Source organism: Sceloporus undulatus, chromosome 3 (assembly GCF_019175285.1).
Source record: "Sceloporus undulatus isolate JIND9_A2432 ecotype Alabama chromosome 3, SceUnd_v1.1, whole genome shotgun sequence".
Taxonomy (NCBI): Eukaryota; Metazoa; Chordata; class Lepidosauria; order Squamata; family Phrynosomatidae; genus Sceloporus; species Sceloporus undulatus.
In genome coordinates this window covers 28,143,098-28,165,567 of record NC_056524.1, presented here as the reverse complement: position 1 = coordinate 28,165,567, position 22,470 = coordinate 28,143,098, and the positions used below count along the sequence as shown (strand labels likewise).

Below are 22,470 nucleotides of genomic sequence, written 5' to 3'. Positions count from 1 at the left end.
AATACTATTTACATAAATTTGGTGGACACATTTTTTTCTGTAAAGTTTTCCCACATTTCTGGTGGAAAAATTCACATAATAAACACATTTTTAATGTTGTTTTCCCTAATATGTGCATTTTATATGCAATCTTTTCTAAGATAGATAGATAGATAGATATGTATTTTAAATGGTGAACTGCATCAAAAAATTCTCAGAATTAAGAAAACCAAGGGATAATTTCCTTCCAGTTCCCATGGTTTGGTTTACAAAGTGCAAACTTGGTCAGTCTTACTGAAATTGCAATTAAATTCTCCCACCAGTCATTACTTACAGCAAGCAGAGAAAATAAGTCAACTTCAATCCCAGATTGTAATTTTGAAGGGAGGAGCACACACTCAAGTAAAAATGTATGGCTTGTATAAGGCTTTACAGTGAATTAATGGCTGAAATAAAATTTCAGAAATGTCTGGGATCATGGGCACTTCTGCAGTTTACACACATATCTATATGTCTTCCCTTTAAATTTTCTTGTGCCCAAATGAACATTTCTGAGGAGCAGCGATGTCCTGAAGAACAAGGTCCACCTTCTGCCCATGCCTTGTTTTGCCATCTGAAAACACCTGAAGAGGTTTCCAAAACTGAACCTGGAATCATCTTTCCTCCTACCCACCTGGTATTTTGAGGAGCTGGGACAGCTTATGGTAAATCCCACAGGCAGAAAATTATTTCTTACACTTTGTTCACCACTGTTACAGAATATCAGTGAATTTGGTAGATGGCATTTAGTTAATTACTCTGTAAAACCTTATTGAAATTCAAATGGTTATTCTTGAGTTCTGGGAAAGTAACAAATAAAGGGCACTATCTGCCATGAATGGCTATTTTCCCCTATGTAAAAGCCAAGTGAGAATGTGTTGGTTGTGTTCAAGAATCATACTTTTTGGAACACTGATCACACCCTGCTGAAAATCAGTGGAAGTGCATAGCAGACTGTGCTCACAGAAGAGACAACTGTGTTTTGTCCCAAGATGCATGAGGAAATGGAGGAGGATGCTAATTTGAGGAATACAGTCAGCCCTTCTTATACACGGATTTTTTATACACGGATTTAAGCATACACGGTTTGAAAATGTTCCAAAAAAGTATAAATTTACCTTGATGTTCCATTTTTTATTAGGGACACCATTTTGCTATGTCATTACATTTAATGGGACTTGAGCATACACGGATTTTGTTATACATGGGGGATCTTGGACCCAAACCCCAGCGTATAACAAGGGTCCACTGTAGTTTTATTTTTAAAAAGAAACTATCCATAAAATTATTAATAGCAGAGTATTTTCTACGTGCAGAAGTAATTTCTCAAAGAGTTTAGAATGTCTCAAGAGAGATGTAAATAGAATGTTTTTTTTAAACTGAAATACCTAATTGAAAAGCCTAATAAATTGCTCAAATAAAACAATCCATTAACCTCAACCTCTTCATATTGATTACATGATTGAGGTATTGATTAATGGGGGAAATGAGTAGCAAGCAAATAACAGTGCATCTGAAATTTAGGATGTTGTATGTTGATTTTGTTTAATTTCACCCAGTGACTTTCCATGGCCAAGTGGGGATTTGAACCCTCATCTCCAGAGTCATAGTCCAACACTCAAACCACTACACCATACTGTCTCTCTGATGCTACTCAGTCATGCTGTGTTGCTGTCAGCCAGGTGATCTCTTGTCTCATAGGTGTCACTGATAACTTTTTCTGCATCCAGATCCCTTCCCTTCCTTTTGTTTCAACATAGCCTTTCTTTCCGTCAGTTCAGCATGGGTCTTAATAAAACAACTCTTATGTTATTTTGACAGCTGGAACAAATGAAAGAGTTTTGCAACAAGGCTTTCCTTCAATTAATATCTTATTAATAAGGCTGGCTCTACCATTAGGCAGAGTGAGGTAATCATCTTGTGCTGCAGGGCAGCAATATCTGTCTTCAGTCATTTTTTCCAGAACCTTCATCCATTTCCCTTTCTTGTAAGGTAATGTGTGTGTGCCACAAAACCTGCCCTAAATCCCTTAAACTAGGTTGCTGCCCTTGCTGTGTAGTTTCTGTCCAATATAGTTTCTTTCTTTTTTTAACAAGTTGAGATTATACATTTGCGCCCTAAGAATGATTTAAAACAAGTTTACATGTCTCAGAAACAAGTTAATAAAAGAAGACAATATCTGGCATAGGAGCGCTGATGCAGTGTGTGTTTTTGCTCTGAGTGAACAGAAGAGAACCCTTCCCATTTGGGAATAAGTATTCTGTCTCCTTGCCAGAATTTGGTTTGGTTCTCTTGTGTTTGTGTCTTGGGTTGCTAAGTCATGCAGTTGCAATAGCCAGACTACTCTACACAGCTTTATAGTAAAAAAGTATGTTTGTTTCCAGAATCACGTGGGACATGATTTTATTATTGATAAGATAACTTTTTCTAATACAGCTAGTTGGATAACACAGACTTCGCTGCTTTAGGATACTACCCAGAATTGTGTTGGGGCACTATGCTAATGTAAAAATAGTGGTTGTGCTTTCTCAAAGGTTGTATAAGTGCAGTGTCTAGTGAAGTCAAGTGTTCAACAGGCATACACATTGGCCCATATTTCATTTTGACTTGGTGGGTAGAGAGCATTTGGTCCCTGTGCAGTGAATAAATTTTGCCTTGAGTAGAGAATTGATCCTCCTTTTCCGCTTTCCTGACCTTTTCCCAGTTTGGGACTCAGGGTGGCTTACAACACTCAAAACAGATACAATAAAAAAGTGCCAGTAAGAAAAGAGTTAAAAACCTAACCATAATTTTGAAAAGCAACAAATACTGTATAAACAACACAGGTGTTTATCACACTATACTCTTATAGTGCTACTATTCCACTTTGACTGCTCTAGCTGCCTCCTGTTGCATGCTGGGATTGGCAGTTTTAAGGAGCTGAACTTCTCTGCCTGAGAATTCTAAATACCCCTCCTTAAAACTGCAAATCCCAGAATGCAACAGGAGGCAGCTAGAGCAGTCAAAGTGGAATAGTAGCACTATAAGAGTATAGTGTGATAAACATCACAGTCAGCCCTGGAGTCTCCATAAATAAAATTACAAAGAAGAACTCAAGACCTATGTGCCCATTGCATACAAGCCAGTTGCTCAACTAGAGGATCTAGACTAGAGTAACTGTGCTGGTGAATATTTATGTTATCCTAAAAGTGTATAGGATCTTGGATCAAGTCAATTAACATGTTGATATCTTTCAAAACACTCTAATTGATTATGTAAATGCTTCCAAATGTTAACTGTTTTTTCATAGGAATACTTACAGAAAGATGTCATGTTAGAATGCCATTTTCTCTCTTTTTCATATGGAAAACATCTCTTCTAAGAGAGAATGCTGTAATACCTGCAGGACATATTGGCCTGTTACAGACTGCCAAAATAAAGCTGCTTCAGATCTCTTTGGAGGTATGCTATTTAAATGATGCATGGGTCCTAAGAGTCCGGAGGTCGCGCCAAAGCCACACTCCATTCTTAAGCACCGGAGTGCAGCTTTGGTGCAGCTTCCGGATTCTTAGGATGCGTACATCATTTAAACAACATACCTCCAAAGAGACCCGAAGCCGCTTTATTTTGGCAGTCTGGAACAGGCCATTGTTACTTTTTTGACTACAGGTCCCAGAATCCTCCAGCCACTGGTCATGCTGTTTGGAGCTTTTGGAGCTTTTCCAAAAAGTAGTTTTTTTCAAATTCTGGGCATACACACCTGCTTTTTCCAGTGACATAGTTCCATATGAAAGTTTATTCAGATATAATCAAGAAGTTCATCCCCCCTCCCCAGTTTATGCTTGATTTCTCAAGCTTCATTTGTTTGTGTATTTCAATTGTGTCTAGGAAATGGCTGTAAGAGCTCTCAAACAGACTGGTAGCAGAAGCATTGAAGCAGCTTTGGAGTATATTAGCAAAATGGGATACTTGGACCCTAGAAATGAACAAATAGTCCGTGTTATTAAACAGACTTCTTCAGGTAAGCTTGAGTGATCTTACAGTTTACTTTCTGTTTCTGCACTGTTTAAACTGGATTTGATTCCAATGTGAATATGAAAAGTAACTTTTACCTCCCCTGACCCTATTATTATTATTATTATTATTATTATTATTATTATTATTATTATTAACCTTTATTTATAAAGCTCTGTAAATTTACACAGCACTGTACATACAATCTTTTTAACTGGACAGTTAAGAGTACTTCCTCAAGGAGAGCGATACCTTGTACCTGGGGGACATTTTGGCAATATTTACTTCAAATTCCATCCCTTGACATTTTGCATGGTGAAGTCTGATGTAACTGAAATAGTAGTTTAACAGCAACTTCCATTTATAATTTAGAGCAATGGTTCCCATCCTGTGCTCCAAGGAGCCTTTAGTGTTCTGCGTGCTCTTCCCAGGTGCTCTGCAGCCACTCCAGGAAAATGAAAGAAATAAAAATTGAATGAAATTAAAGACTAAGAAACAAAAAGTAGAATCAGAATAGGAAATTACATTCTGAATGGAAATTTGCCAAGTTGAAAAGGGCTCAGTGAGTCAAAGATTGGGAACCCCTGGTTTAGAGGCTCTAAAAAATTCACAAAATGGAATATGGGAATTTCCAATGTTTTCAATTAAATCTCTTTGGAGATTGGCTTTTAAGCTGTGTATGGTTCCATTCCTATCTAAATTCCTCACTTTAAGAGAGTTTATCTCGCCTTTTCATTTTAAGAGTTTTGCACCATGAATATATGTGTAATCATGTAGTATGCCATACCATTTACTACTTCCCTGTTTCTAATTTGGTGCAAATAGAAAGGTTAACTTAGCCAAAATCCCAAGCTTTTAACCTGCTAGGAAAAAAAATATGACCACCTCATTTGGTGACATGACAGTTGTGTAAGAATCAAGGCTTTGGGAAAGTTACTTTGGGCGATTTCAGTTCCTAGACTCATACAGCAGTATGGCCTCCAGCAGTGCTGACTAGGTTATTCTAAAAATTGTAGTCAAAAAATGTAACTTCCATACAGCACATTATACTCATAGGAATGCTTTACTAACATTAACCTGTCTATTATCTCTGTAAAGGAAAGGGCATTATGCCAAACAGTGTGAGCCGTAGACCAAGTTTTGAAGGATCCAGTGAATCGTTTCCGTCCTATCACCAAATGAGCAACCCATCATATGAAGGGACAGGCTTTGGGGCAGAAGCTGCTAACATGCTTGGTGAAGTTCCCAGGCCTTACATGGACTACCTGCTCTCCACTACACAGTCTGCAACCATGAATGCTCCAGTACAGAGACCAGCTGGCTTAGGCTCCCACAGTACGCCTAGCACTCATCAGCAGAAAGTCTATCCTGCCAACATGGATTCCTCTGTGATCAACTACCCTGTGGCAAGTCACAGCAGCCAGTCTTTGCAGCTGCAGGCTAGCCATGGTGCAAATGGTCCACACTACAGCAGACAGCCTGTCATGGTGCAGGGTGAGGCTCTTGGGTATGGAATTCAGCGGAGCCAGTCTTTTCAGAACAAGTTGCAGCAAGAGGGAGGGTATCCAAGCCTTCCAAATAAAGGAACAGTTGCTCAGAATAATTCTGGGCATGGGTTCCAGCAAGCACCAGCTAACCTGTATATGTCACACTCTCATCATAAGCAGCCAATCCCATCTTCTCACCCAATGCATGTGATCACTAGAGGGCCAGCATTTCCAAATGAATTTTCAGACAGCCCGCCACAGGGTCTGTTAACACCATCTAGAAACAGCCTGAACATGGACCTGTATGATATGAATAACTCTCAAATTCAGCAGTGGCAAGCAACCTCTTCATCTTCTTCCTCTTCTTCTTCCCGCCGTGATTCTTTACAAAACCCAACTTTGGAAGCATCTCCCCGGCAGCATATACCCTTCAGGCCAGATGCCTGTGTCCCAAGCAGAACCAACTCTTTTAACAAGCAACAAATGCCTGTGTCCATGCGGCAAACTCCTCCAGGCAAAGCTGATGCTTCGATTGCTTCTCCAAATACCATCACAGCAGTCACTTCTGCTCATATTCTCCAGCCAGTGAAAAGCACAAGAGTGATGAGGCCAGAACCTCAGACTGCTGTAGGCCCTGCTCATCCTGGCTGGTTATCTGCACAGTCTTCAGCTGTGGATGGTTTAGGAATGATTGAACAGCACCCCCTTCCTGTTGGAGGCCCTAATACTTATCAGCTAGATGTTGATTATAGCAACCAGGAGCTCAGGTGTCCTCCACCACCATATCCTAAGCATTTGCTGCTGCCCAGCAGTTCTGAGCAGTTTGATATCAATTCCCTGTGCACAGGAATGGAACAGACTTTGCGGGTAGTCCCAAACCTATCAGGCCACAAAGCTGAGGAAAATGGAGAAAGAAATGACAAAACCAAAACAGCCAAAGTCGAAAAAACAGGCAAGGATAAAAAACAGATCCAGACATCCCCAGTGCCAGTGAGGAAGAATGGCAAAGATGAAGAGAAGAGAGAGTCTCGAATTAAGAGTTACTCACCATTTGCCTTTAAATTTTATATGGAACAGCATGTGGAGAATGTCATAAAGACTTACCAGCAGAAAATAAATCGTCGACTGCAGTTGGAGCAAGAAATGGCCAAGGTAATTGTGAGTGTGTGCATGCATGCACCTTTGTTTTAGTAAAACCTAATAATCATGGGTGAGAATTTTTTTATATTTGTAAATCTTTCCAACTTGTTACTTCACAGTAAGAGTTGATATTGTTTCTTCTTGTGGAATCTTGAAGCAGTGCTAGGTGTAATTTTATGGCCCTATACAGACAGGCCAAAATAAAGCTGCTTCAGGTCACTTTGGAGGTATGGTGTTTCAATGATGCATGCGTTCTAAGAGTCTGGAAGCTGCACCAAAGCTGCACTTCAGTCCTTAGGACTGGAGCGTGGCTTTGGTGCAGCTTCTGGACTCTTAGGACGCATGTATCATTTAAACAGCATATTTGCAAAGTGACTTGAAGCAGCTTTATTTTGGCCTGTCTGTATCAGGCCTATATTTCCTCTCCCCACGCACCTCTTCAGATCACAGAAGGAAGGGGAAGAAAGCCAGGGCATACTGCTCTTCAACCAGAACAGCCCTCATGAGCTCCCTTTAATTGCTGCAGTTTTATCATAGGTTATGCCCACTTTTTTCAGGCTTTTCATACCTTCCATGTAAGCTAGTCATGTGCCTTTAAAGATGAAAAGGAGAAAGCAGATGCTGAGTATTAAGCGCAATACCAAATTTTAAGGTTGCGAAAGAAGCTTAAATTAGCATAAACATGACCTTGAGTCCTGTTTAGTGTTTGACCAATGGTCTCAATCCAACATTTCTGTGTGTGTACATCTTCAAGTTGCCTTTTCATTTATGATGGATGACCTTATGAATTTGCATAGGGTTTTCTTAGGCAAGAAATACTCAGAGGTGGTTTTGCCATTAAATACCCTAAAGGCACCAGGTCCCATCTGATTTTGGAAGCTAAGCAGGGTCAATCCTGGTTAGTACTTGGATGGAAGACCACCAATGAATACCAGGTGCTGAGGAAGGAACTGGTGAAACCAACACCACCTTAGTATAGGGTAAATGTCCACAGAGAGAGAGATGCTACATAATTATTAGGCAACCCCCATGGAGAATAGCAACACAAGAATGACTTAAGTGCTGTTGTAAAATGCACAATACACGATGCACAGCCACAACATATAATACACAATTTGTAACTTGCCAGGACAAGACATTGATGAACAATACCCATCAGTGCCACCCCTGATTTAGCTGTAGAGACGGCACAAATTGACCCTTGGCCTTTAGTGTATAATTTTTAGTAGCAAGTATGTGTGTGTATAACTTTCTGAAAATGTGTGATGATATCACTTTGTCATATTCTCTCTCTTCTACTCTTTCCCCTGTTGTCATCAAGGCTGGCCTTTGTGAAGCAGAGCGGGAGCAAATGAGGAAAATCCTCTACCAGAAGGAGTCCAATTACAACAGGCTAAAGAGAGCCAAGATGGATAAATCAATGTTTGTAAAAATCAAAACTCTGGGTATTGGTGCTTTTGGGGAAGTCTGCCTTGCCTGTAAAGTGGATACTCATGCTTTGTATGCCATGAAAACCCTGAGGAAGAAAGATGTGCTGAATCGTAACCAGGTGGCTCATGTAAAAGCTGAGAGAGATATTCTTGCAGAAGCTGACAATGAATGGGTGGTTAAGCTTTATTACTCCTTCCAAGACAAAGAGAACCTATACTTTGTGATGGACTACATTCCTGGTGGAGACATGATGAGCTTGCTGATCCGGATGGAAGTCTTTCCAGAAAAGCTAGCTAGGTTTTATATTGCTGAACTCACATTGGCCATAGAGAGTGTACATAAAATGGGGTTTATCCATAGAGACATCAAGCCTGATAACATTCTGATTGATCTCGATGGACACATCAAATTGACTGACTTTGGCCTTTGTACTGGATTCCGATGGACACACAACTCAAAATATTATCAGAAAGGTATTGTTTTTATACATATGGGAGCAAGGAAATGTCAAAGTTTTTAATAACAACATTTTGTTTTTATAACAACATGTTGAAGTTTTGGTATTATTGTATCATCAGCTTGCAGGTTAGGAGAAAACAAGTCTCTGAGGACATTTCAGTAACACTAACATTTCACTTTGTCACAGGGAAAGCAGAGGCAGAAGGACAAGATGGGAACAGAGGTAAACAGCAGAAGAATGTAGATTCAGTTCAGTAAAATGTACTTAGGGTTAGTTTTAGTAGAAAATAATGGGTAAGGGCTAGTGCTTAGATGCCACTAATGATAGCTAACAAGTAAAACCAATAATAAAATATAATACTACAATGTTACATAAATTTATATGGCAATGATAATAGTAACAGCAATTTTAAAAACCTTATGTGACTTTAAGCGTAAAACTGATAAACAATTAGAACACAGCATGCCAGACATAACTGAATTGGAGGGGGGGGGAGTTTAAATAATAAATGTGCCAGTCCCTGTGGGACAGCTGAAAACTGTGGACAAACAGAAGGAAAAGATTAGTGTGACCTACAAATTCAAATTCAGTGCTTTGGTTCCATGATGATAGATGCTCTGGAAGCAGTTCCAAATGGACTGACAAAACATCTGAATTAAATTGCCATAGATAGGAATACAACACAATTACAAAAAGTGACTTAGAACATGTTGCATTACTTAGTGATATCTTATTGATTCTTAGATTCTTGAATAGAATCTGAATCATTGATGGCCCAAAACTCATTCAGTAACACCTGGTAGATTGTGAAACTGAAAGAATACTAAGTTTAATAATTTTATAAGCATGACTTGTGCCTTCAAGTCATCTCCAACTTATGGTGACCATAGGCAAACTTTTCATAGGGGTTTCTTGGCAAGTTTTTTTCAGAGGGGGTTTGCCATTGCCACTCTCTTGACACTGAGAGAGTGTGATTTGCCCAGGATCACTCAGTGGGTTTACATGGCTGAGTGGGGGTTTGAACCCTGATCTCCAGAGTCTAGTCCAGTGCTCAAACAACTACACCACACTGGCTCTTATTTATAAATCGTGATAAGAAATAGCATTTTTTATTATAGGCATTTCTTGCCCATCTTTCAACTAATGACAGAAAATGAAAATTAAAATATTTTTTTAAATATAGCAAACGTGGGTTTTGAGTAGGTACTTGAAAAGCATGCAGTGTTGCAGGGGCAGCAGTTTTACATATAGGTGGTAGCAAAAGGAGAAAAGGCCCAGTATTTTTATGAAGAAGGAAACATAAAGACAAGCTAAGAGTGGTGAAGTTGGAGGAAAGAATGTTGTGGGCTGGGATATAAGAGTAGAGAGATAAGCAGGGAACAAAGTCAAGAAAAGTGTTAGAGGTAAGGATAGGAATTTGTATGGGACTTGGGAGCAGATAGCACAGTATTGTGATAATACGAGGGAGACTGTGATCAGAGCAAAGAGTGACTTGAATTATTTTAGTGGCCGATGTTTGGATAAAAAATAGCAGAAGACCAGAGGGCAGATTTTAGTGATACTAATGGCAAAGCTACTTACATACAGAGATGTCTGTAAATAGGCAAGTAAATATACAATTGCCAAACCCCAAAAAAACTCCAACTTGTGAACTATAGTCACTGAAATAAGCCAAGAACTAACAGTGAGTTATTTCTCTGGATTGCTGGGGAAAAGACAAGTCAAATTACCATGTAGAAAAATCTTTTATGAAGCTTTTGCATATAATCATATTTATCTATTTATTGTTTTCTCTTTTTAAAAAAGGGAGCCATATCAGGCAAGACAGCATGGAGCCAAGCGATCTTTGGGATGATGTGTCTAACTGTAGATGTGGAGACAGATTGAAGACCTTGGAACAGAGAGCCAAAAAGCAGCATCAAAGATGTTTAGCCCATTCATTAGTTGGCACTCCAAATTACATTGCACCAGAAGTTCTGCTTCGTAAAGGTAGATGGCTCCCATCTCTGTTAGATGAGACTGGTTATTTTAACTCTGAGCCGTCCCTGAAGTAAATTTTATTCTCAGGAGGAAGGTTTGAGATTGACAGATCTAGGATGTTTTTCAAGCTACACTGCTACCTCGGGTTACGAAATTAATTCGTTCCGCTATTCCTTTCGTAACCCGAAAATTTCGTAACCCGAAACACTTTTTCCATTGAAAATAACTAATGCGTTCTATGACCTCAGACTGAACCTGCAAGTCAAAACAAAGGTACAATAGAGGCCTATTAAGCTAAGTACCCTACAATACAAGTTGCCTGAGGCACTAAAGAGCTTAAGAATGACTTGCAGGTCCATTCTAAAGTTTCTAAAGGATAAAGAAAAAAAGTTTTTGACTTATCTTTGCTGGTCCTGGCATCTCAGAGTGAGGCAGGAGGAGGAGGAGGAGGAGGAGGAGAGGGGTAGCCAAAAAACCAAATTTAAACCCAGACAACCAATTCAACCAATTTTAACCAATTCAACCAATTTAACCAATTTAACCAATTCAGCCAATTCAACCAATTTAACCAATTCAGCCAATGCAACCAATTTAACAAAGTTAACCATTTTAACAACAATTTTTTTTTTAAATTTGGTGTTTTTTTTTAAGGGTCATGAGCACCTTTGCCCTTCTTGGATGACGGTTCTCCCTCTTTTGTGAAGAACTGGTCCAAGGATGTCTGCTTTTGCCGGGCCTTAAGCAGGTTCCTAAAATGGCTAAGGCAGACATTATCAAAATGTGCAATGGCATGGCTGGTCAACACCTTCTCAGGGTGATGCTTCTCAACATAAGAAGACACATTGTGGAATTGCCGCAAAATGTCTTTAATTTCTGCCGTTGGCAAAAATGCCCCCGCAGCCTCCTCCTCCTGGCCCCTGTCAAAATGGAGCACGTCCTCATCCACGGCCGAGTGTTGCATGGCCGCCAAGGCCTTCAGGTCCTCTGTTGTCAGGTCCTCACTGTGCTCCTCAATGAGTTCCTCCACGTCCTCGTTGTCCACGTCAAGTCCCAGGGACCTTGCGATGGAGACAATCTCAGCCACCTCTTCTTCTTCACCTGGCTCAGCACCCTCGGTCTGTGACCCTTCCAAGGAAGAAGCATCAGGCCACAGCTTCCTCCACGCAGCAATCAGGTTGCGCCTGGTGATCTCCTGCCAGGCCAAGTCCAACATCTTCAAGCACACGACGATATCAAAATGCTGCTTCCAGAACTCTCGCAGGGTCAGCTGTGTGCTCTCCGTTACATCAAAACACCGCTTGAAGAGGTGCTTGGTGTAGATCTTCTTGAAGTTGGCAATGACCTGCTGGTCCATGGGTTGCAAGAGGGAGGTCGTGTTGGGTGGCAGAAACTGGACCTTGATGAAGGAGAACTCTGCAAGGATGTCCTTTTCCAGGCCAGGCGGGTGCGCAGGAGCATTGTCCAAGAGGAGGAGGCACTTCAAGGGCAAATCCTCTTCCTCCAGGTACCGCTTCACAGTCGGGGCGAAGACACTGTTGATCCACTCCACGAAAAGGAGGCGTGTGACTCATGCGCGGCCATTGGAACGCCACATCACTGGCAACCTGTCCTTTTGAATGTTGTGTGCCTTGAAGGCCCTTGGATTTTCCGAGTGGTAGACCAACAGGGGCTTGATCTTACAGTCCCCGCTGGCATTCGCACACAACGCAAATGTGAAGCGGTCCTTCATAGGCTTGTGGCCTGGCAATCTCCTCTCCTCCTGGGTGATGTAGGTGCGGCGAGGCATCTTCTTCCAGAAGAGGCCCGTCTCGTCGCAATTGAACACTTGCTGCGGGACGTAGCCTTCCTCCTCCACCATGGCCTTGAACTCGATGACAAATGCTTCGGCGGCCTGGTGGTCTGCGCTGGACGCCTCGCCGTGACGGACGACAGAGTGGATCCCGGTCCCCCTTTTGAACCTTTCAAACCAGCCACGTGAGGCTTTGAATTCCGGGGTGGCTGGCTCCTCCTGGGAAGAAGTTCCTTCGCCTGCCTCCTTGCTGGCCAGGTCTTCAAAAATGGTGGTGGCCTTCTCACAGATGACCGAGGTGGTCACAGTGTCCCCGACTCGCTCCTTTTCCTTAATCCAGAGGAGCAGCAGGCGCTCCATCTCCTCGTGCTTTGGTGTCCTCTGCTTGGCAATCGTTGTCACGCCTTTCGCAGGAGCCACAACGGCTCTGATGGCCTCCTTCTGCTTGAGGACAGTGCCAATTGTCGAAGGGTTTCTTCCATACTCCTTGGCAATGTCCACCAAGCGCACGCCCCTCTCATGCTTGGCGATGATTTCCTTCTTGTCCTCCAAGGACAAGGGAGCCCTCTTCCTTTTGTCAACGCCGCTTTTATCTGTGGCTTTCTTGGGAGCCATAGCTCAAGCCTAAAAAGGACAAAAGGCACAGGCACTGAGCAAAAGCCACAATTGGAAACCACCCCCACCCCCATGGTCACACTCTCTGGCCCAAACTTTTAAAACTCACACCCCACACTCTCAAAACATCACACCCATGGCCAAAGCACCCCAGAACCGAAAGCCATAGGCCAAAACCCCCAAATCTAAAAATGCAAACCCAAAGGTGACACTCTCTGGCCCACATGGAGCCAAGGCCAAACTTTTAAAACTCACACCCCACACTTTGAAAACATCACAGCCATGACCAAAGCAAACCACCACCCCACAGCAAAAGCATGGTCACACTGTCTCACCCCACAAGAAGAAGGTAAAAATCCATCCACCTACCTGTAGAGAAATTCCTGATGGCAGGTCTTGATCCGAAGTGTACAGTCCAAAGGCAGAAAGCCAGAAAAAGTCCAAACCTCCACTGGAACCACGAGTTAGAGCTCAGAAGAAACTCTTCCTCAACAGTCCACAAGGCCAGACAAAGGGGGCAGATCAATGGAAGCCGGCTTTTGTTTCTGATGCCAGGCCACCCCCCCAATTTCGTTAGCCAATCCAGATGATCAGCTTGATTTCTCAAGCCAATCACTACTGCTAACGAAATTCAAAATTCGCGCCAAAGCTAACCCCTAACCCAGCCTCCTTAGCTTTCCGTTAGCTCTGGAAAGCCTATAGCTGCACTTTGCAGCATTTGAATTTCGCGCCGAAATGAATTTCGTAACCCGAAAAATATTTCGTAACCCGAAACAGTTTTTTCCTATCCAACTTTTTCGTATCCCGGAAATTTCGTAAGCCGATCATTTCGTATCCCGAGGCACCAGTGTATTTGTCTTGTGGAAGCATAAGATGGTTCCAATCAGTGATGAATCAATATATTGTTTTGTCTTAGGCCTGTGAAATGCCCAGATGCTTAGCAAAATTGAAAAATAAAGAGTGTTGTAGGAAATCCATTTCATGTGATGCCCATATTAACCCAAGGAAAATGCAGCCCTTGGTAATTAGTTAGACCAGATTTGCAGCTTTTAAATAATAATAAAAAAGGAAATCTTTAGCCCTTGCAGAACCTAAAATCAAAATATAATGTTCAGGCACTTTTCTGTCTGATGCTTTTGTAACAAATCTACTATCACTGTTAAGTGTCTTTAGCTGATAAAATCACAGCCATTAGTAACATTATGGGAGTTGTCCTTGCTAAAGAAATAAATGCAAAATGAAGGTAGGTTGTTTTGCATATACAGTATTGATCTTCCTGTGGAGAATCATGACTACCCATAAAAAACAACTGAGAAGCATGGCTATGATTGGCCTATCCATCCCAAAAGAAAGAAAACTAACAGTGACATAAATTTATTATACTAATTTTAGTTCAGGTCTTATCTCATGTATAATGCTGTTCTTATGAATCAGATAGTATTTTTTTTCTTCCTGCTTACCTTTCAGGATACACTCAGCTCTGTGACTGGTGGAGTGTTGGTGTGATTCTCTTTGAGATGCTAGTGGGACAGCCACCCTTCTTGGCTCCTTCACCCACAGAAACGCAGCTGAAGGTAAATACAGCCCATACTGATTGTTATGATGTTAATTGCAGAACTCAGGGAAAAGGTTAGATCAAACCCCATCTTCCTGCCTTTTCTTTCTATAGTTTTCCTTAAATGGTAACCCCGCATGAAATAAAAACAAATTTGGGCAAGACATGTTTTTGGAAAGCTAAAGGATTTTGAAAAATAACATTACAGTATCATGTAGGATATTTTAGAATTGGAAATGGCACAGGAGAGAGCAGACAAAATGATCAGGAACTAGAGTAACTAACTCCTCTACCTTTGTTAACATTTGGGACATTTTACCTTGGAAATGTAGGTGTATAAAATTATGTGTAGTACAGTATGTAGAAAATAGATAGATGCCCCCAGTCATACTATAAGAATCTAGTCATAGAATTAATCTGAAAGGACAGACAAAAGGAAGCACTCCTTCACATAGTACATAGTTACCCATCACAGACAGTGCTATTTATTATTTTAGCTTTAAATGGGGATTAGCTTAGAGTAGAAGCATATAAATCAGTGTTAGTCATGAAGGCTATATATTATCTTCAGTATTGGGTGTAGTATGCCCAGAATATCAGTTCTGGTGCAGTTGCATTAATGTCACTTGTGGCGTTCCCATAGTCATCTAGTTTGTCATCATGGGAACAGATAGCTACAGTGGATAGGCCTTCAGTCTTACTCAGCAGGTGTCTTCTCATGCCATGATGCAACAGTGCAATTTGAAGAAAAATTTTCAACAGATTAATGGAGACTTTCTCTGTATCAATTATTTTAGATGTTAGCTGGTAGATTTAGATCTCATCTGCACTGCAGGAAAATGCAGTTTGACATCACTTTAACTGCCTTAGCTCAGTTCTGTGGAATCCTGGGATTTGTTGCGGCGCCAGAGCTCTCTGACAGAAAAGACTAAATATCTCACAGAACTGCAAATCCCAGAATTCCATAGCTTTAAATCTTGGCAGTTACAAAAGTGCCAAACTGTATTGTTTCTGCAGTGCAGATGAAGTCTTAGGCCCAAAACAGACGGACCAAAAGGTCAGCCATTGGGCTGCATTGGGGGTGTGACATTTAGACACTGTGCAACCCAAATGTAATCAGAAGTCGCCCTGACGCTGCTCCAACCCAGAAGAGCTGGCCTGAAAAGGAGCAGAAAAAACCCCGCTCCTTTTCAGAAGCCTATTAGAAAGAGTGGTGATGAGCCAGATTTGGAGCCATGTGCATGCTGTTGCTGCAGCACTGGGGTGAGCTGTGCTGGGACAGCCCCAAGGTGCCCCTTTTGGGAGGTCTGTTTCACCCTTTGGGATTTTACCCCAACAGAGAATTAAATAATAGATAGATATATAATAGGAATAATAGATAGGCTAGCAACTTTGAGAATAATTCTACTAACTAACAATCCAAATGCTATCTATATGAAGATAGACTGTCAAGTTACTCAGAAATCCTAGGGAAAAGAGTCTTTTAAATAATCCATACTATTCAGTTAAAACACTGCCCTCCCCATTGTTAATATTATTTGGGTGCTTAGCAATAGTTTTGAGCCTTTAGGAGAGTAGTTTGACTTGACATATCACATTGTTCTTGCTTCTGTGCTAGTGTGAGAAGCACAATGTTATAGGTTCCAGGATGAAAATGTAAGTCAACATGGGAACCAGCTAACATAATATTAATTTGAGTTGCTTCCCAGTTTTTTCATCCTTTATGGAGTGATGCTATATTTTGTTATTATGTAATTATTTTTTCAGGCTAATTTTTTGCATCAGAGAAAACTGATGTGTAGGAAGCATAACAAGAAGTGGAAGTGGAACAAACTTGTTTTATATCTAGAAGTTTTGTATTGCAGAAGGAATATTATTATATACTAACAGTATATTTCAACTGTTCAGGTGATAAACTGGGAGAATACGCTGCACATTCCCTCCCAGGTCAAGCTAAGCCCTGAAGCAAGTGACCTTATCACACAACTGTGTTGTGCTGCTGAAGAGAGGCTTGGAAGAAATGGAGCAGATGATATCAAGGCTCACCCTTTCTTTGACTCCATAGACTTCTCTACTGATATCCGCAGGCAGCCAGCTCCCTACGTCCCAAAGATCAGCCATCCAATGGACACCTCTAATTTTGACCCCATTGAAGAAGACAATCCTTGGGATGACACCAGTGAAGACAACACCAAGGCATGGGATCCACAGACTTCTTCCAGTGGCAAACATACAGAACATGCCTTCTATGAGTTCACTTTCCGAAGGTTCTTTGATGACAATGGATACCCATTCAGATACCCAAAACCTTCTGGGCTAGAAGTAAGCCAGTCTGAGAATTCTGATGTAGAAAGCAAAGATGGGCTGGATCAGACTGGAGCCTGTCAACCTGTATATGTGTAGATTACTGTACAGAGTTCTCAAAAAACCAAACACCTTATTCACAAATGTAGGGTCTTCCTTATATAATCCTTAGCTGGGATAAGTTCCACTTGTGGGTAATACGAGTCTTGATGAGACAGGGACTTGCAGGCAAGGTTCTAAATGCTAAAGGCTTTGATTAGGCCACTTGGAACTGTAAATAGCTACGTTGAAGAATGCACTTGAAATCTGGCAATTCATTATAATTTCCAAGTGAAACTTGTCCCCCTTCTTAGCCAACATGTCCACCTAAGTTAGTGCATTGTGAAACTCTGAGCATTTACAGCCTTCCACAGCATTTTGGGTTTTTTTTTTTCCTAGTGAGCAAAGAGCACTTATTTTTGTTTATAGCAGGGTTGTTTTTTTCCTACTAAATTATAGGGATGAACTTTTTTGACAAATCATGCTGCTGTTAATTCTTTTCTCTTTTTTTTAAAAAAATATTATCCATCGCACTTATGTCACACTTTTTAGGAAAATACATTAAGATTGAAGAACATGTAATTAAAGGTCTCTGTGCAATAATGTTTAATAAGCGAGAGAGAGATGTCCACTGTCTAATGTCCTAAAGTTACTGGTGCCAGTTTTATCCACACCATAACCTTGTGTGTATGTTTCTGCATTTCAAAATCCTGACATTATTTTTGAAGCTGCTTTATTGCCCTTTAATATATTTTTTTTAATTTAGTGTAATCAGAGTGTGAGCAAGGGGCAGTCAGGGTGTGATTTCAGTGATTGGTGTGTGGAGAATTTTGCATGGGTTGTGACTGGGGTTTGTATTTGGTTTGAAATTACCTTTTTCTTGTCATTCACAGGCAGGCCCTGTGTATCCATTTTTTAAAAGTGAGGGTTTACAATGTTAGACCCTCAGAACTTGTGTGATGATAATGTATTGCGTGGATGGTTTTCTGTTGTGATTGTGTGCCACCATTACATGTTTTCAAAACAAATTATAAAGCTCTCATTCAGGTTAGGGATTAGTGGTGTGTATAGGAGCAGGGAGAGGTTGATTTAATTGATTACCTTGTTTAACAGAATACTTATCCTGCCAAAGAAGGATAAATTACAGAACATTTTCAATAATCATTCTGTGGCCAAAACCTATGGCACATTCATATAGTACATGAAATGTAGTGTTCAGCTGTTTGGAAATCACCATATAGTATTCATATATGCGATCATTGTGAAAATATATAGACAATAACTTGCAAACCTCTGTGCCTTAAATTTGATTCAGGAGTCTTACTGTATATTCATATCCTTACATTGATAGGATTCCTCTGATTAGTAATGTTAAGAGTGGTTAAGTGACAACATATACTTTTCTGGAATGTGTTGAATAGATGAAGTTGCTTTTGTACTAAGTCAGACTGCTGGGTCCTCCTAGATATTATTGTCCTCTCTAGCCAGCAGTCACCCTCTTGGGCCAAAGGTCTTTCAAACTCTGACTCAAGGGATCCTACAGAAGGTTACATTCAGGATTAAACATAAGCACAAAACTTGTATGTTGCTGTTGAGCTATAGAAATGTCCCCAGATGTACCTTTTCATTATCGCAACTGTAAGTAGCTGCCCTTGACAGTTCATAGAAGGATTAAATTTTTGGCAGTCCCTGAGGACCTAAAAATATATCAGTAAATCTTGTCATGTCTGTTACCTTTTTTAATCATCATTTTGATGATAAAAGATAGTACAGTATATGCATGATAAACCTCAGAGCTTGGAAAAGTTACTTTTGAGGGGCTAGAACTCCCAGAATTGCTCAACTAGTTCAGCTGTCCTGGCTGGGGAGTTCTGGGAACTGTAGTCTAAAAAGTTCACATTTCCAAACCCTAGGTAACAGCATATAGTTTTTAAAAATCTATAGACAGACACTGTCTTTACTTATTTCAGCAGTGTAAGAGAAAGGGTAGGAGATCAGTTTTCCTGGGATATAACTTGTAATAACATAATTACATAATATTGATAATAAATTAGAAACACATTGAGACAACCATGACTGACAGTGTTCTATGGCTTTTAGAAATTGTGAATTATTCTGTCTTTTTTTTAAAAAAAGAATACGGGCCTGTTTTAACCATGTAGACACAGAAATGAATATATTTGGGGTTGCAGCCTTAGAAGTCTAAGTAAATTACCCAAATGCTGGCCCTCATTATTCTTGGTCTATTATATTGTTATATATTATGGTAGACCATACTAATCCTCCATCTCTATCAAAATGCAAGCATACTTTAAAATATTTTTTTAAAAGTGTTTAAAATATGCATTTTTATTAGCTATGTTAACATAAGGTTTATTCAAAATGATAATGGAATACTAAAGATAATTAAGCCATAAGTATCTTCATTTATATTCTATATATGCATAAATAGTTTCCCCCCCAAAATCCTTAATTCAGATTATTTTAACAGTCCTATTTTTAAAATGATTGATTGCAATAACATTTGAGGGCAATATTCCACTGTGTTTTTTGCTTTAAGTTTTTAAATCTGAAGCTTCATTTTTTTCTATGTTATTCCACATATTATTCCTTAACATTTTAGCCTATCATATCCTACCCATTTTTAGATATCTAAAACAAGAACACCTGTAAATCCATCAGGCTAAACTAAATAAATGATTGTGTATTTGTTTACATTTGTATGAAAAGAGTGTTCTGAGATATGCAGTGCTTGTGTTGTGGCAGTTTGTGAAAGATTCAGTATTAATACTTTTTATATAATAAATGCCATGTTTTTTATATTTACGTCTATCTGACATTCTTTTATGTGGTAGGTTCTTCCTCAGGAACTCAGTTTAACTGTTATTTATTTATCATTTGTCTTTCAAAAGCTTCTGCTGGCACAATTTTATTATTATATATAAAAAGAAATCAAAATCCAAGAAGTGTCTTTGTGTTCTTTTAGTCTATAAAAGGTTTGAAAGTAAACTGAAATTATATAATGCTCCAAATAAACACATACATTTTGAGTAACTCTCCCTAGATCTTCTAAGTCTTAAGAAATCCAATTTCTATAGGTCTGTAGGATTATCCTGACCATAGGTGGCATGGTTAAGTGAGCTTTTACAAACCTGGGTTTTGGAGTTGTCATAAATCTGTCACTTGAAGTGAGCAAAGAGAATGTATAAAGATATTTTTTCAGGGAAAAAAAATAAAGGAAGCATGAAGAATTTTGATAAGATGTAATAAAAATTTCAGCAATAAAAGTGTAATCATTTTTCTTTTTATTCTTTAAAAAAACAATGAAACAAATATGGAATGAATGAACAAATAAATAAAATATTTCTATAGTGGAAATTGCTCTTATGGAATTCAGGTGAGTTTCAATAAGATACTGACATTTCTTGAAGTTGGGGGATGGGACTGAATTTTGGGCATCTTCATTAAGGTCCTCTACAGAATTCTCTCTCTCTCTTTTTTTTTTTTTTTACCATTTGCGGTGCTACTAATGGACTTCAATAACATTTGGAGACCCACACTCATTCCATCCTTGCATTAAGGTCTTTGCAATGGAAGTAAATTTTTAAATTTAACATGAGCAGTTGTGGCATAGCAGCAGTGTCCAAAGCCTCATTAATCAAATTGCATTGGTAACAAAACTTGATTGAGGAGAGATAATGGGCAAGTGAGTTGCAAAATAATTAAGTTGGAGAATCGTGTTAAAAAGTTATGTATGACTTCTTCATGTGAAGAAAAATGACAAAAAAGCGAAATAAAACTGTAACAAGGGCTCTTAAGACTGGCCAAAGTTGTTTCTCAAAACTGGATATAGTAATCTACTCCCAATTCTCAAAAATAGTGTTTTGTTTGCATCCCCCCAATAAGCTGATTTTTACAAAATACAGTTTCCATAGAACCCAACAATACCAAGTTTAATTAATATATAGCAAAGTGACTGCAGTGATGCGTCACCATTTTTGATGCTCTTTATTTCTTTCCAGTTCATACATAGTGGGAAACTGGTGCTTCACGCAATGCATCTGATTAAGTAAATTTTGGTCTACAAAAGCTTATTCTACCAACTTTTTTTTACCTTCATAGAGTTTTATTAGGCAAAGGATTTTATTAATACAGTATGTTCTCTCTAGGAATGTCTAGGTCTTCCTTTATAGTCCACCTTAACCAAAACATCACACGGAAGGACCTAGAGAGTCCTAGAGAGAACACTCAATTTGTAGCTCCTCCAGAGCAGTTCTATGTTCAATGTCTGGCAGATGTTGACCACAGAGTTGCACTGGAGGACCTAGAGATTCCTAGAGAGGTATTCTCTCAGGTAAAAATATAGTGGTTTTGTTCTTTGCAGTTTTTCCACATTTACAGGGGTCTTGTGCCCCTAACCCTAGTGAATGTGGAGGGAAGAATGTATTTAAATATTGTCTTAATCTAATATAGGTTCACTTAAAGTTAACTGAACATAGAAAACTGCCTTATACCAAATCAGACCTTGGTCCATCCAGTTCAGTTTATGAAATGCTCAGTACAGTGCACCCACACCATACACGGATGCAAGGTCGCGGGGATGGTGAGCCCTTGAGGTCCCGCAGTATTTCCCTTATGCCGGAGGGTCCTAGAGCTCAGTGCTAACTGGCCAAAGCTCTCTAGCAATTCAAGGCAGATTTCATCCTAACCATACCCAGAGAATTTTGTTGTCAAAGTTTGAATGAAGGCCAACCCTATTTTGGGAGTGTTGGGGGAGGACACCGGAAGTGCCATGTTTTATGGCATTCAGACATTTTTGCTGGATTGACTTCAACATGTTTTTCAGCCATTTAAAGAAAATGGGGCGTCGAGGAAGTTTTGAGAGTTTCTTAGGTGGCTTGGAAGGGCCATAAAATAAAGTCTAGGGGCTGTATGTGGCCCATGAGCACACCCTCCCAACAGTTTTTATGTAATGTACTGCACTGTAGAATCTTCTACTGATTTTATAAACTTGTTTGTAAAGAAATGCATCTTTTAATAATGCTGTTGCAGTGGATTTTATAAACTTTGATTATGTTAAGATAATATGTGTTCCATTCATACCATATTGTGAGAGCTCCATTTATTTTATTTTATTATTTATTTATATACCGCTATTCCAAAGATCATAGCGGTGAACAGCAAGTAAGCTAATAGCAGTAAGCTAATTTGCCCCCAACAGTCGGGTACTCATTTTAGCGACTCGGAAGGATGCAAGCCTGAGTCGAGCTTGGCCCTTTTGCTGGCTTGAACTCGCAACCTTGTGGTTTTGAGTGAATGGCTGCAGTACAGGCATTAACCACTGCCACCAGGGCTCCTATGACCAAACTTTGACACACTTTTAAAAAAAAACTTTTCTCCTGTTCACTGCTAATTGGGATAATGCCAGAAACTACTAAGAATCTTGCCAATGCCAAGTGGGCATAATGTACACTACACCTTTTTCTACGGCTTTGCTCATTCTCTGCCAGCAAGCACATTTCGGATAGCCTTTTCTATTTTTGTCAGCTCTGTTTTTCTTAATTTATTATTACTGGCAAGGAGGAATTCAGGTGCTTTTGGGTGGGGGAACATCAAATTATCTGCTGCACTATCAGTGTATTTTTCCAAGTAGTTATTT

General features: G+C 39.8%; 1 protein-coding gene across 5 annotated transcripts in view; it reads left to right on the top strand.

Moving 5' to 3' along the window:
• LATS2 (large tumor suppressor kinase 2) overlaps positions 1-17,386 on the top strand; it is a 77,534-nt gene extending 60,148 nt beyond the window's left edge. For 3 of the 5 annotated variants that reach the window (XM_042457290.1, XM_042457289.1, XM_042457293.1), the window contains 7 exons: positions 3,886-4,018; positions 5,110-6,650; positions 7,960-8,542; positions 8,716-8,751; positions 10,336-10,518; positions 14,381-14,487; positions 16,377-17,386. In XM_042457290.1, coding sequence (XP_042313224.1) covers positions 3,886-4,018; positions 5,110-6,650; positions 7,960-8,542; positions 8,716-8,751; positions 10,336-10,518; positions 14,381-14,487; positions 16,377-16,871 — 3,078 coding nt within the window. In that variant the 3' untranslated portion in view covers positions 16,872-17,386. Of the gene's footprint in view, positions 1-541; positions 684-3,885; positions 4,019-5,109; positions 6,651-7,959; positions 8,543-8,715; positions 8,752-10,335; positions 10,519-14,380; positions 14,488-16,376 lie in introns of all 5 variants that reach the window. The other 2 variants (XM_042457292.1, XM_042457291.1) reach the window with 2 other exon arrangements.
• Positions 17,387-22,470: the final 5,084 nt, after the last annotated feature.